The sequence below is a fragment of the Dermacentor variabilis genome, chromosome 10 (genome assembly GCF_050947875.1).
Source record: "Dermacentor variabilis isolate Ectoservices chromosome 10, ASM5094787v1, whole genome shotgun sequence".
Classification (NCBI taxonomy): domain Eukaryota; kingdom Metazoa; phylum Arthropoda; class Arachnida; order Ixodida; family Ixodidae; genus Dermacentor; species Dermacentor variabilis.
The window spans coordinates 79,843,016-79,859,212 of record NC_134577.1 but is presented as its reverse complement, the minus strand read 5'-3'; the positions used below and the strand labels follow the sequence as shown (position 1 = coordinate 79,859,212).

Sequence of the window (16,197 nt, the reverse complement as noted above, 5' to 3'; positions counted from 1 at the left end):
GCAAAAGAAAAAAGTATATCACCGACGATTACGATACTCCCTAATGCTAAATTTGAGAGCAGCTCTACACGTGTTTTCATTTCGCTATATATTGGCTGGAGCGGATAATCTGTCTCGTGCGGTAGGTTCCAAAGGAAACGAAGTGACGCCCCAAAGGCCCCGAGGGTTAATAAATAAATAAAACTGTGACGTGTCTGCCTTGCTAATTTTCAAAAGTTTCAAAATTCGTTCCAATTTGGATGCGCCTAGTGAAATCACTGGCCTCAATTCGTAGATTGCAATATTTGCGCTATAAAGTAATTAGTTAAAATGTTGATGAATAAAACATTGATTATTCAATTAAATATATCTAGATTTCTTGAGTAACTAGTGCCTACCTCCAAGTAATCCAGATCAATGCGTACATCTCTGTTATACATGCCACATAATTTGTCTTAAAGTTCTTTCAACGTAAAAGCACTTGGTTGCAATGCCGTTAGTTACCGCACTGCAATTTCGCACGACCTCACAGAAACCAGCAAGAGTATAATTGTGCAAAGATTTCTGTGTCCATTCATCCGGCCCTTTGTCAATGACCGAAGTCAAACATGGCATATAGCAGACAATCAAGCGTAACATTTCAAAACAGCATTCAGGGCCCACATATATGCGGTTGTCATGGCTCGCATCATGGCTGAATTCTTATTCAAGGTACGGTTATTGTTATTAGTTTCAGTATTGTTGTTCGATAACAATCCATCTTCCATGCCGTTAGGAAATGTTACAGTGGCAGGCATGTTTCCCGGGTCACGAAATCGTTTCGCAGTACAGGAGTTCGCTTCATCAACGCTATCGTTAAATGAAACAAATAGCATCGCTGTCAATTTTGAAGCCTAGTCAAAAAAACAACACCAAGGCTCATGGGAAATACGCCCACACCGCGTAATAGGCAAGCAGTAATTTCCTGCAGCCGGATCGCACGGTAATTTTGGCGGAGAGATCGAGCGGAATGGCGTCACTAAAAGTCACCACCAGCCAAATAATGCCCCGACAGGTCCGACAACAGTTTGCAGGGCCTATTTCTCACGGATCGACGCGCAGGTGAACACAAAAAATAATAAAAATAAATAAATAAAAAGAAAAGAAAGAAAAGCAAGGATCGCGTCAGAGGAGGTTGTCTCGGCGATGCTAGCTGCCTGTCCTCACACTACCTCCTGCAGCATGGAAAAAGAATAAAACAAGACTACTAGGTAGTGTCACGTCACACGTGACTATTCTGTGAAGTCTGGTCATAAATATATAAAGGGCTCATGGGAAATGTGCCCTTCAGCACGTGATACGCCTGCGGTAATTTCTGGGGACTACGGGATATTCGTTGAGCGGGTGGCGAGGGTCGATAATGGCGAGGGCTCGTCACTAAGAGTTACCGCGAACCAAACAATGCCTCGAAAGATCCGGAAACCACGGAGGACCTACTTCCCAAGAGTCAACGCGCAGATACAGGTCCCGGATAGAAAGAGCGGGCAAGGTCAGACGCGGTTCGCTAGCCAGTGAAAGGTAAAGCCATGGTAAAGCTACGGAGGGAAACAGCGCAAGTAAGTGGCCCCGAAAAAAAGAAAGTACCGCATTCTCATCCACTTTACTTCAAATGTGGGAAGAGAAAGCAAAAACATGCGACATACAGACGCAAAATAAGGCAAAATATCACACAGAGTGCTAAATTTGGCTCATTTTCCGGCCGTTCTCTTCCGCGGTTTGGCCAAATGCTCCAAGAAACAAAGCGCTGTCGAACGCTGCCCGAATAATTCAGAAGCTCCGCCCCAGCAGCTTTTCCATCCACTGCCCACACAAAGTCGCCAGCGAGCATTGTTTTTTCTCTCTTCCCTGTTGAAATTCCGGCCGAAGTTCCGCGGGAGTGAGAAGAGCGTCTCCAACATGGCCGCCCACCCTCGACGCACCGCACACTCGTGGGTAAGTAGGGGCTCTCGATTCGCCTCCGCCGCCCCCTCTGGCGCCTCTGGCCGAGAGACGGGACCTTGCACCGTCGACAGAGAGAGAGAGAGAGAGAGCACGAGGAGGGGGGGAGGAGGAAGGAATCGATGCCGGCTACGAGTGGGCGGCCACGGGGGTGAGCATTGACGTCATCCAGCAGACACACGAAACACCGCCGCCCGCCCACACGCTGCCCGGCCTACACAGCAGCGCAGAGATAGAGCGGCCCGAAAAACGTGCCGAACAGAGAGCGCGCAAACAATCGCACCGCCGGCGGGATTCAAAGGCGGCAGCCGTGTCCGCGCAGCAAACGAATGACGAACTTTAACCTCTCACGCTTGAACGATTCGTATAACGAGTTAACAATTCCAGTCAATCCTGATGCTGGACATTAGCTAAGGCGGTTTGGTCGATGGCAAAGATCATTTAAGAAAGAAAAGCTTTGCGAATTGGGCCCTCGATGTCTTGCGCCTCATATCGGAGAACACTGGCCCCCGTCATGCTTCTTCGTCACTGAACTCGCAACCTCCTGAGACCCTTCATACACTACATGTGGGCACCATTCAATCCTTCAATCCTAAAAAATTCACTAGGACGCGAGTACGTAACATATTGAAACCGCGAATATGCGATGTCGATGCACGCAGAAATTTATGAAAGTGATCATACACTGTACATAATTGTGCCGCCAGCTTTCGAGAAAACTGGCACTAAAGTTGATGCAGGCCGTCGTGTCGTGATAACGCACGGCGAAAACCGACCACACAGAATACTGTGAAACGAAACAAAAAAGCAGGATGCAGCGTTAACGATGCTGCATTTTCAACTTTTTGTATTTATGCGAAGAAAAGCGGTTTCTTTTTCTCCAAATCGAACAGGTGACGGTTACCTTGTCCACGTACCTGGAGATGCCGCTTCTGTCACGTAAGTGACACTTGGACAAAAAAAAAAAATCGATCGGTGTGTTTCATGTTCATTAGGTACGAGTCAGCAATAGGAAACGACTTGAAAAGCGATTATAGTTCTCTGCTTTCTTCGGGTCTCGGTAAGTTAGATTTTTTTTTTTATCGCCCGTAGCATGTAGCTGGATTACTCAACAGGCGGAATGCCAGTAATGTTACTGGCATGCTAAATCAGAATGCACAATCACGAATTGTCACTATCTTCCTAATTCACGACAAATTTATAGCCGGTGATTTCGAAAGGCATATCCACTCAAATTCTGAGGGTCACACCAGTTTCAGATATGCGTTCTCAAAACGTGCGACACCATACAAAAACTTTTTTTTTTGTTCACAGGGTACAAGTGGAGCAACAGTGCATTCTTGTACCGCAAGTTCGACAGTGCTTATATCAAAACTGGTGCTATAGTTTCAAAATTCGATCCGAGCGGATGTGCTTTGACAAGTCGACGGCTTCGATTCGCAAATTACAATTACTGTGCGTCTCAAAGCAACCAGTCAAAACGGTTGATTAGTAAAATTTCAATGACTGGTTTATGCCTTTTGATTTTTCTGCGTAAGTAATATATTTGCCTATTCGAGTAAATCCGGCTCAAATGAGTAGATCTGCGCTATATGCCACAGGAAATTTTTAAAAAAAATTGTTAACTGAATAAAAAAAAGCTGATGCAGATGCATTTCGGACTCTTATGAAGAGGAGCTCTCGCGAAACGGTTGACCGAATATGCGTGCTATTGAATGTTCGTCTTCTGCAAAATCGGTTTCCAGCACAGTGACCACGTGCCCGCCTGGCAAATCGGCGAGACACCGAAACCATACCACGTGACACACGCGACGACCACTCGACCGAGGATTATATGCGCGCTGTCTGCGGGATCGACCCGTTTTTCTCCATCGCGCATGCATCTCCGGCATCAGCTCCCCAGTCCACCACTACTGCACTACAGCCAGGACCGACCGGACACACCTTTATACTCGCAAGAAACCGAACGATAAGACGCGCCGTACACTGTGGGTTTTTAAAAAAAAAGAAGGCGATGAAATTTCCGCTTTAATATAAGTGAAGCGCTCGTCCTCTGTCCGTTTTTTTTTTTTTGTCTTGTCGACACCTTCCCCGCTAATTCAAAGAATGCAACTCGCCCAGCTTTCCATCTCACACTGTAATAAAGGAACTATGCAGCACTCATCCCCTCTTTCTATTTCCCTTTCCCCCACCCCCAGTGTAGGGTAGCAAACCGGGTGGTGCTCTGGTCGACCTCCCTGCCTTTTCTGTCCCTGCTCTCTATCTCTCTCTCTGCAGCACTTTAGGTAGCAAGACAGCGGCCGCGGCAACGATCAGCAAAGCCCGGGAGCTGTTCGCCTACAGCGAAGCTCCGCTTGAAAGAAGCGCCTGCACGCTAATACATGGACACGGCGCTCAGCAATAAGTGCCACGTCGAGCGATGGATAGAAATAGAGCGTCACCTTTGAAACGGGATGGCGACGGATGCCACCAAGCGTGCGTTTTTTTTTTTTAACCTTTCTCGCGCGATCCTTCTGCACCACAGAGTTCCCTACAAGTGCTTCGCACTTCTTGCAACACTGCAGCACATCTAGTAAAGGTTACACGGCTTGCTTGGCGCAGTGCAAGTTTAGCTTCCCTGCATGGTCGGCGCGGCTAAGTGATGTCGAGACGTGGTGTTGGCGTGGCTTCAACTCTGCGCATTAACGTGCCTGCCCAAGCGCTGCAGCCTATAGTCGTGATAACAAAAATGAACGTAGGTCTCACAGAAGACGGGGCGAAAAGAAAATAGAAAAAAAAATGTCACTGTCGACTGCACTGTGCCGAGTTCAGGGACGTCGGCTCGCTAAAACGGCGCTGCGCCACGTCTAGGATATGTTTGTGCGGCCCGCCAAGCTTTCTCATAAAAAATTGATTTGTCAGAATATATATATATATATATATATATATATATATATATATATATATATATATATATATATATATATATATATATTGAGCGACTGCGGTGCTGCGGTTTAAACAAGCTGGCACTTAGGGCGAGTTGGAGCTGCACTTCGGTTGCACATCGGCGCAGAATAGGGTAACAGAAGAGAGAAGAAACGTTGCTGCGCGTTCGGTCCCTTTTGTCCGCTGCGCCGATAAACAATCAAACACGTCAGCACTCTTCTAAGCCCTAGGTTGCGGTAGTTCCATAAGCCTTCCATAAGGGTGGGGGCGGGTGGAGGTAAAATACAACTTCGCGCCAGTCGGGCCGAGCGCTTACGAAAGGTATGCACTCGCTCTAGCTGTCCCCGTGCGCAACATACAGCGACTCCCACACCGCATAATGGCCCGAGGGCGAGTTTGAAATGCCGAAGAGCGGCCGCGATAGAAAGGAAGAGCGACCCGTCGAGAAGCGAGCAAGCAAGCAAGCTCGCCTGCTGCTGTAACCAAACGCCTCTCTCTCTCTCTCGCACCCCCTCCCCCCCCCCCCCCCCCCCGAATACCGGTCACTCCATCAGGAAGGACGCCATTCCAGCGTCACGAAATAAACGTCATCGCGCCGACCTTTCACCAAAAAAATCGCGCGCGCCCTTTCCGTCCCGGCCTCGCCCTCTCCCCTGGCCGCTCGTCTCGGGTCGTGCAATGCTTGAATGCCGTAAACAAGACGGCGGCGCGACGTAACCCACCGGCCGCGCCGGTGCACCATGTGACGCAACTTGCGGGCGACGCGACCGCGCCGTGACGTCAGCAGCATCTGACCCCGCGCCTCAAAGATAACCGCCTTCGGCTCTTCTAATTGTGACCGACTGTCAGCAAATGCGTCGAACGCACGTAACTTTGCTCCAAGGTGCTGCGTATTCCGGTGGAGCAAAGTGGAGGTGGTTGAACGATCGTGCGGGCAAATAAATAGAGTTGGCGTTAACGCGTTACATTTCTTTTTTAACTTAGAAACGAATTAATTGTACTAGCTTCCCTAAAGTACTAGAGGTTCCAAGAAAGTTCTCTCGCTGTATCAGTATTATGGGTAAATCTTCGTTGCATGTAAAGAATCGACTTTATATAACTATTTCTGGGCTCCTGCAACGAAAACCCACTGCCTAAAATTTCTGATCACGGAATAACAAGGTAACTGCTTTACATACCATTACGTTCTTTTTTTTTTTTTTTTTGGCAACCCTCACGCGTTACCTTAATTTGTGAGCGACGTGTGCGGGGCTTTATCAACGGTATTACAGCACAGCTGAATGCACAATTGCAGCGTAATTACACCATAATTAGTGCACGCTAACTCATAACGCACTTTTATTTCTTTACCCAGCACACACTCAGCTCGCCGACGAAAGCACGACGGAAGAACGACCGCCGGCCGCTTATACCGCGAATTTAAACGCGAAAAACAAAAAACTCGCAGACGTCGCGCGTGCACACACATCCATCGCGCGACGCGAAGCGCGAACGACCCGAAACATTCCGCTCGCCCCGAGCGACAGCGCGACATGTGTGAACCGCGGTGTGAACCAAGCCTTTCGGTCGTACACATCTCGCGCTACCGAGCGAGCGCGCACACCAACTCGGAGACGCACGTTTTCGGCGCGAATTCACGGTATTTGTTAATAACGAGTGACTCTCACGCTTATACCGCGGCGAACTGGGACCGTGACACCCAAAAAGTTTCTTTAGAGATGGATTTCGCCCAAATCGCTGTCCGCCTGGAACACGTATGTATTATACGTCGTCGTGCAAGTGAGTGATTTGAGAGAGGACTTCTTCGTGAGGTACGAGAATCCTTCGTGGTAAAGCGCTTGGCTTGTGAACTACACGTACCCGTGTCCAACGTTCTATGCGCGCGATACAGATTTACGATGAATATACAATCGCCCACTGGCCCAGCTTTCATGAAGTTATTGCGCTAAATCCTTGCCAGCCTTCAAAGTAAAAGGTATCCGACCTTAGAGAGTTGCGTGGAAGTACGATCAGCCTCGATAGATGACGAAGCACCTTGTGTGGGGTACGTACACCCGGCCACAAAATATTACGGACCATGAAATCTGAGAAAATGCTGATTATCTCCGCAACCGCACAACGCAGACTAATACTTGCATTTCGGGCCTCGACTAGAATATGTTAACAACATTGTCGTATACAGTTTTACTGGCTACTACTACAAGCTTCCCGGAAATTGAACGTTTTCTGAGAACTCGTGGTCCGTAAACTTTTGTGGCTGGGTGTACGTGCGTGCGCGCGCCAGTGTGAACGCTTGTCGGGTGACGCAAGCTTTTTTTCTTTTTTTTTTTTGCCAGCAGGAAATGACATCGCATGTATATACAATTTCGTAACCTCTTTTGCGTCTGTGCAGCACCTGTATCGGGTGACATTTTAAGCTGAATCTCTATGGCGACATGTCGTGCTTTGAAAAACATGTCGCTATGCAATTTCATAACGTGTCAACTTTCTTTTACCTTTGCGGCGGTATGCTATGTGCGATATATTTTTCCTGTTAGTCACGTAAAAAAAGGACTAAACGCGGAACCATATTTCACTGCCAGCATTGCCTCGTTTATTCGTGCCGTTAAAGAAGAAGAAAGATCTTGTTTTTGCGTACGGCAATTACTTGCCGCGACAAACACATGCAAGAAGAAGAAAATAAAGCAGCCCCGTGACGTATACAATGGTTAGGATACTGAGTTTGAAAAGTAAAAGATCGTTCTATTATAGGCGACAATTCACTCTTTAATAATAATAATATTTGGGGTTTTACGTGCCAAAACCACTTTCTGATTATGAGGCACGCCGTAGTGAAGGTCTCCGGAAATTTTGACCACCTGGGTTTCTTTAACGTGCACCTAAATCTAAGCACACGGGTGTTTTCGCATTTCGCCCCCATCGAAATGCGGCCGCCGTGGCCGGGATTCGATCCCGCGACCTCGTGCTCAGCAGCACAACAACAATTCACTTTTTTTTTTTTTTTAGCTCGGGTGCTCCTATATAAATACGTGTAAAATGAGAATTCGTTTTCCTCGGCAACCACTCCATCAAATTTGATGAGGTTTGTTGCATTAAAAAAAAAAACTTCAAATCTAGTGACTGTTCGTTCCGAATTTTTGATTTAGGTAATCAATTATCAGAAATTCTCACAAAATCGCAAACTTTCAAAAAACGATACCATCAAGTTTACAGCTGTAACTCAGCAACGAAAGATGATAATACAATTCTGTCAATTGCAGTACCTCTAAAGTGAACAAAATTGATAGGTTACACATGAATCTCAAAAAAAATTTAGTAATATGGAAATACAGCTTTTACAGAACCCTTGTAAACAACGTAACAAATTCACGTAACATATAAAATAACACGTCGAATTTGTCCGCTTTCAATGATCTAATGGAGGCCGATTACAGAACAGCGATATCTGTCCTTGATGCAGAGCTATGAATTTGTAAATTTCGTGCTTCTGTATGTTTTTTTTTCAAGCTTTAGAATTTTTCAAAATCTTTTTAACAAAATTCAGGACCTGAATCGAAATTCCGCTTCCAACAGTCACTAGAACTTAACTATCTTTCAAATGCAACAAATTTCATTAAATTCGGCCCAGGGGTCATCTCAGAAAAACGTTTTTTGCGTTTTGCATGTATTTGAATAGGCCGCGTCGGAGTTGGGACCGAGCTAAAGCATTTCCTTTCCTGCCTAAAGCGGGATCGCAAAACGAGTGAACAACGGCAGCTCCCATTCCCGAGCCCACAAGTGCCGAGTAAGAGAAGGCTTAGAAGCGTCGTCAGCGTTGCTCAACGTCGCTCGAAAGAAATTTCCACATAACGGCTACTGAATCCGACCGGCGTCGCCCGATACGCCCGCCTCTCGAAACAGAACGCGACGAGAAAAAAAACGGGAGCGCGACGCGACGCTTGGGTCTTCGGAAGCCACCGATGCGCCTGCGAAGGAGTGCGAGGGGGAAAAGGGTCGCCTCGCAATGCCCCGCCCTCTCGCGTGCGCCGAACACTGAACGCGCCGAGCGGGCAGAAAGGTCAGCGGACCAAATAAGCGCGCGCTCGCAGCACAAGCGGACGCGAGGCCTCCATGAAATAAAAAAAAAGAAAAAGAGAGGCGAACCACGAGGCCCTACTGGGGCTTTTAGTATACGCTTATTTTTTTGTTTCGTTTCCCCTATTATACACGGCGAGACGCGCTATTCTCCGAAAGGCCAGAGTGCAACGACGACGCTTCCTCCGTGCCTCCTCTCGCGTCGAGCGTGCGGCCTTCGCAAAATGCGGGATATCGTAATAAGACTGCTGGCCGGGAAAGGGGGGGGGGGGACATGAAAGCAAACGATAAGCACTGCAGGCGGCCTTGCGCGCTCTGTTGCGCGACCTTTTTTTTTTTTTTTATTTCGGCGGACTCCCTCCTTCCCGAGGTCGCGACCTGTTTAACGGTCGCTAAGTGGGGAGAGGAAGCGAAGAAGCAACGGGAAAAGGACGCGCGCGGGGAAACAGAAAAGGAGTGCTGGGGGGCACGGCTCGCGCAAATCACAGAGCATGGCCTCAGAGATCGGGCCACGACGCGCTGCCAGATCCCAGAGCCCATGCACCAACTTCCCTACAAAAAGATTACTGGGGAGTTTTGGGAACAGCGCCACCCAAGCGTATTTGCGTACTCAAAGCCACAAGCCTTGCTAGCGTTCTTTTGTAGAGGAGAAAGGGGGGAGGGGCTGGGTCCTACTCGGCTGTTTCTTTCATAGTGACATATTCTCATAGCGACATATGACTTCCACTTGGCCGACTATCGACTTTCAGCTCCCCCTTTCCGTCCGGTATATTTGATAATGATGAGACGGGTGCATTTCTTGCTCCACAAAGCCCGGTCACTTCAGATCCCTAGGAGTCCGTGCTCTATGCTGCATGCTTAAAGGGGCACTAAAAAGCGAGACTAATACCGCAGTCACACGCTCGCTTTGAATTACCGTTGAAATCAAATATAGCCGAAACCCGCTGGGCCAACTGGCTCCTTTTTGCAAGCTCGCACAAGGAAGCCAAACCGGCACACACATAGAAATGGCACTCGGTTTCAATGGTAATTGAAAGCGAGCTTGAGAGTGCGGTATAAAGCAGTTCGGACTGCCAAAGTAACCTTACTGTCATTAACTAAGCGTGGAAAAAAATTATTACCACCAGAGAAACGAAGTTCGAATTTGGCCCTGTATGAGCTTGGAGCGGATGCCTCAGCGGCGGGACGTCAGTGTGACGTCACAAATTTCAAGCGTACGTTGTCGCCCTTACACCGCGGGACGGACAAGAGCAGACACACAGCGCACCGTATCTGCACCCGTTTTGGAGCAGGAAAAGGTTTTCGAAACTTGCTTAAAACAAATGACTGCGGACGGGGTCAAAATCAATGACGTCACACAGAGCTGAGACGAGTACTTCGAAGGCGGCGTCTTCGTCTGCCTGGTTGGTACGAAGTCTTCGGTCGCAGTAAGCGCGAGCCGTTTGTCTACTGTGCGCAATTGACTAATACAGCTAAACTTAATGGTTATATCTTTACTGGCCCTTTTAACTGATCCATTTCTTGCTTCGCGATTACCGAAGGTGACGGACTGGTTTATTCTTGCTAGGCATTTCGCGCGCATTTGCAAGTTTCCCACTAAACAGTGCCGGTGTACGAGGCCGGGCTTTAGTATTAGTACAAGCGAACTCTTTTTTTTTCTTTTTTTTTTTTGCGACGACACAGACTTCTTTTTTAAAATTCCGTTGTAGAGAAGTGTAAATAGTTTCCTTAATTCCTGACACTGTATCCTCTCTCCCTGTCCTTTTTAGCCCCTATCGCCGTTCCCTCAATGCTGACTGTTGACCACCGTTTAGGCGTCGACGGAAGCAAATATTCATCTCACAAGTTGTTGGCAGCACTGTGGAATCTTCTATGGGGGCGAAATGCGAAAACACCCGTGTACTTATATTTAGGTGCACGTTAAAGAACCCCAGGTGGTCGAAATTTCCGGAGTCCCTCACTACGGCGTGCCTCATAATCAGAAAGGGGTTTTGGCACGTAAAACCCCAAATTTAATTAATTAGTTAACTGTGGAATCTGCGCGACTCCTCAGCCAATAGGACGGCGGAATGCCCCTCTAGATGTGTTCATCCGCGCCGAGTCGTCTGCTCAACGCCACAGTTATTCGCGGTATATATGTGAAGTGCATGCGCAAAGGTTCCTAACAAGTCACGTGTCACCGTAACGCATAATGTACAAAGCAAAAAAAAAAAAAACCTAATCCCACTCATACTCAGACAGTTACGTCCGGAACTATATTCCACTGCGCAAGGATATTACCCGTGTAGGCCTCGTACCTTCGGCAGCGCTGCAAACTAGTGAGATAGGGTATAGCGTTACAGTGCGGTCAGCAGTAACTACATATAAACAACGACCACTTACTACTACTGCTATATAGCTTCTTGCTAGAAAAAGAAGGAATAACGGGAAACTAGCAATGGTAGGTTCTACAAAAATAAATAAAGGAAGGGTGTATGACGCATGGCAGCGAGTGCGGTCGGATTGGAGTGCCTCGGCGCGACCTCTCGTACTTCAGAAGAGGCGACGAACAGATAAGGGAGAGCACTCGATAAGCAAGCGACTACCGACTTGCAGGGCTGAACAAACTTGTTTTCGCGGGCCTTTTCTCTTTACGTTTCGGCTGCCCGAGCTTATCGTCACCAGACGCCCTGTTTGCACTAGGGTAAACGAGGAACATTCGAGTAAGGTTAAAGAAACAAAAACATTCTGACATTCGGATCTGGAATAAACAAGCTTCACAAGCCAGGTTACCAGGAAACAGAGCAACTCCCACAAACGGGAAAGTAAAAAAAAAAACAAAACGGAAGGCAGCATGAACGATAAACGCACAAAAAAAAAGGACGAGGGGGGGAGAAAAAAAAAGAGTAAAAAAGAAATTGACGTTAAACAACATCGAGCCGGCGCCCTTCAGCACTGAAATGAGGCTTGAATGCCACAGGGAAGGACGAGTTTCCTGTGAAACGTAATAGTTCGAGCTTGCAAAACAGACGTGATTAAAAATTTTGCTGTTTAACGTCTCAAATGTTCCATAGTGGTATACGAGGCAGATCGTAGTGGGGACCCCGAATTAATTTCGATCGCCTGGAGTTCTTTAACGTTTACCCAAAGGACGGTACATTAATGTTTCTTTGTTTTCCGGCCCCACAGGATTGCGGCGGCTGAATGTCATAGCCACCGCGACGGGTGAAATCATTCGTGACTAAACCTCGGCCCTAACAGGCATCGCAGCCACGCATTCACTTGACTTTCTGAGCGGCAAACTTCCACGGCACGACAGGTGGAACCATTGCCACGAGCGACAGCGCAAGACAATTTCGTCGTCTGCTACCGCCGGCGAAAAACCAGACGGCGGCCGCCCACGCAGTCGGCCAGACGACACCGACACCAGCGCCGCCGTTTCCCCGGCCGCTGCCTAGCGACGCGCGTGCGTCAGCCCCGGGGTCTGAGCCCCGCGAAGGACGCCGTGGCCTCGTGACCCGTCATCCCACGGTTCCGATCAGCGGCGCCCTGCATCCGATGAACGAGAAACACAAAGAAATGGCGAGACGCAACACAGCGGCGAGAGCGCGACCCGCATCTTGCGAGGAGCCCGATTGGCTAGCTTTCTTTTTCTTTTTTTTCACAGGGTCAGAAGTACGCCAACGGTGGCAATCCACTGGAATAAGCGCGACAGAAATGGGGCGGTTCGGCACTTTCACCCAGGCAATGAAAGATGTAGGAAATCAAGAACACGCGGAAAAGGAGCACATACTGGACTATATTCTACAATACGTTCCTTGGCGTTAGGTCGCTGTAATGTTGCTCAATTTATTCAAAGTTAACTGTCAACTTCCTTTGATTCCGTATGCGTCGCAAAGGACACCGTGCTGTAGACGACGATCGAATAAAAGTTTCGACTTTTTGCTTCCTGAATGCACACCAAAATGTAGCTTGTCGCGTAAGAATGCTTTCTTGTTTCTTCGCGCTAAACGGAAAGTATGCAGGATGTCAACATCACAAGCAAGGCTAGGCGAACAACTGTGGTTAAAGGCTACGTCTATTAAGTAGAAACACCCTGCAAGTGATCAATTGTACGCGACAAGCGATGCGGTGGAGATGGCTGTCGCGTTCGCTCGTCGCCTACAAATCGTACCCCATGCAAGCGACGATTTCGAGCGACGTCTCCCTGGTGTTGCCGATATGACGTCAGCAAATACGCGTCGAAACTAGCGTGACGCGTGCTTTATCAATTTAAGTTGATGTATTTTACCGTAAAACGCAGCGTAAAATATTTCTGCCGGTCTTGCAGTAGGTCCTTGTTCTTGCACGTGTAAAAATTCAAACGTTCGCTCGTTCCGTGCGACAATTGGTAGTATTTCAGGGACGTACATCCAGTTCCGGCTTCGCACTATTGGCTAGTCGATCATAGCACTCCCGGGCGACGAGCGACAAATTCTAGACTTCCAGAACCGAGCGATCTGTTCAAGCCACGGCCTGTTTCGTCGCGCACAAAATCACTCTCATGGGGTTTAGCCTAACATCGGCAATCCGCGTTTACACGGCCATGGAATGTTTTCTGCCGGTGAACATTGCGCAGTGACGCTACGTCTAGAAGGCGCCGCAATTTTGAAGCCGCCGTGCAGAGCCTCCGACAATATCGCTTGATGCGTTCACCGAGTTTGCCGGCTACAATAGAAGCCGAATGAAGTGCTTAAAGCAATGACGTCCGAAGCTCCTGGCGCGAACGTAAGAAAAAAAAAAGTCAGACAAGTAGACACACACACACAATGCTAGCAGGCGACACGGAAAGCCAAGCGATGTCGGCTTTGCGAAATCCATATAGCAAGCGCAGAAGCCACGGCACATTTACTTCACCTGGCCCGTATTCAAAGATCGCAAGGAGACATGTTCAAAGCGCGTTCACTTCGAGCGAGTATTGCGTAAAAAGTGCAACTGGAGGGAACGAAAAGTGTGCACCGACAAGGCCAAGTTGCCGCAGGGGGGGAATGCGCACTTTGGCTTCGGCAGACCAACGCGAGCATTTTTTCTTTCTTTCCGGCAAGCGTGGGTGTCCCCGCGCTCTAGCACGAACCGCCACGGCCGGCAGGCAAGGAGCCGTGCACGCCGCTAAAACCGTGCAGCGCTGTGGAGCCTGGCGTCGCGCAACAGCTCACAGGCCGGCGAAAGCAACTTTTTTGGCGGCCGTGGTTTGTGACGCTGCGCTGCACGCATGCACGTGCGTAAGCGGGGGAGGAGGACACGTTCGAGGGGAGGCTGCCGCGGGCCACCCACCCACCCACCCACAGAGCGGCGGCGCGTGAGATTTCTGGGAAGGCAAACCTCTGCCGAGGCCGTCGTGGGCGTTCGTTCGCACGAAGCCAGCGAACCAACCCCCGGCGGCGATACGCACGCTTCCGTTCTGTGCACCGACTTTGGCTCGATGAAAAGAGGTTCGCGCTGTGTTCACGCTGCAGCGCTTTCAAGGAGTTCACGAACGCCCACTCGGTGAAGCACTGCGGTGCAGCACGGAACTGGAAACCGCCCCGGGGGAGTTGCGAACAGGCGAACACGGGGCACGAGTCGGCGCGTCGGTGCGCCTGCGACGTGCTTGAGAAATGACCCCGTCCACACCGTATTCGCGTGTGCGGGGGGCCTGTAGGATGCATTACAAAAGGCGAAGCCTACGCTACCAAAATACCTCGGCGGCTCGGTTCCCGATCGACGTCGCTCGCGCACGGCACTAATCATTCCGTGCAGCGTTGCCTAGTCGAGGACCAAAGCTGCTGAATTGGTCGAGAAGGCAAAAAAAAAAAATAAAACCGCACCCGAGATTCGTTTCGGGACTCCCACTCCAACACGCACAGCAGAAGTCGGTGACGTTAGACAGGAAGCGCTGATCGTCAAGGGCCACTGATACACCTTGATATCAGATCGGCGCCGAAGTAGCGCAAACAAACGCCACAACGGTAGCACGCACCGAAGGCGAGCGCTGGGGAGAGCTCGCATGCCAGCGGACGCGCGTGCGTGGGCTCCCGTGCTATTCGGTGTCGCCGAGCTAGCTATTCGCTCACGCGTGGGCGCGAGCAACGGGGCGCCCTTTGTTGCAAGCGGCGCGGTTACGTGCGTCGTAGCAGTGCCTTCGAGCGAATATACAGCCTGGCTCCGTCACGAAGACCACGTCAAATCGCGTTGCCCTTCGTCGAAAACGGCACGGTGGACCGGGGGATGAGTACTGTACTACACGTTCCCAACTCCACTTACACATTTCAGGCTCTTAGCGTCACATCAACCCGAGCTCCCAAGCGCGACGTTACGCGCGTAGACGAACAATAAAAAGGGGGAAATACGAGGGCGACCAGCACGAAACAACCGAGATCGCCGCGTTATCAGCAGCGACTGACCTGTTGCGGTGCAGCAGCACCATCCGGTCCTTGGCGAGCCGCAGTCGTGCCGAGAGCGTCTTCTTGAGCGCGGCGACGGTGCACTGTGGCTGCAGCTGGAGCTGCATGCGACCCCCGGTCGTGGTGTGTACGCTGATCGTGATGCGGGGCTCGCCGCTCTCGGTCGACATCATGGCCGTCGTCGTGCTCACCGCCCGCTTACTCGAAGAAGTGCCGGCGACGGCGGGCTCCAGCGCGGCACCTGCTCTTCGGCCGCGCCTGCGTTGGCCCGATGCTGCCCACGCTCGAGTGTATTTTTTATCTGCTCATCGCTTCCGCCGAGCGCTTCCTCTGCCGCGTGGGTGCGCGCGCCTCAGAAAGGCGACCGTTGCGCGCCCTGGCGCCACTGTTCTCGAGAAGAGGCGTCCGGCGGAGGCGTTTCTCGGAGCCACAATCGCGCAACTAAAAGGCAAGCTCGCTTCCAAAGTTTGCACGCAGAGTGCGCCACTAACTGCAAATTTGCGAATTGTGGCGGCACCTGTGTTCAAATTTAACAACTATTTATTGTTTAAATTGCATGTTTTAATGACAAATATAAATTTATTTGCCACCAATAGATAACGCTTGCAGTATACACAACCTAGTTTGTGCGCTCGTTTTGTGCCACAGTTTTGGGGTTTTTAGCGAAGTGTAGATTCGCGGCTTGCGGCCTTCCTTCATACCTTCCTCATGATGCCTGGCCGGCTTGGCACCGCCGACGACGACGCTGACGAAGTGCGCGGTTTGTGGACGCAATCCGGCCGGTCATTGATCTCGCGTTCAGTTATGTGCAGCTGGTGAGTCAGCTGCCAGCGTTTCG

General features: G+C 49.8%; 1 protein-coding gene across 1 annotated transcript in view; it reads right to left on the bottom strand.

The window, feature by feature from the left end:
- The window catches only part of LOC142560709 (midnolin-like), a 28,800-nt gene extending 13,094 nt beyond the window's left edge, over positions 1-15,706 (bottom strand). Inside the window, exon 1 of the mRNA XM_075672999.1 lies at positions 15,360-15,706. Coding sequence (XP_075529114.1) covers positions 15,360-15,532 — 173 coding nt within the window. The 5' untranslated portion in view covers positions 15,533-15,706. The remainder of the gene's footprint in view (positions 1-15,359) is intronic.
- Positions 15,707-16,197: the final 491 nt, after the last annotated feature.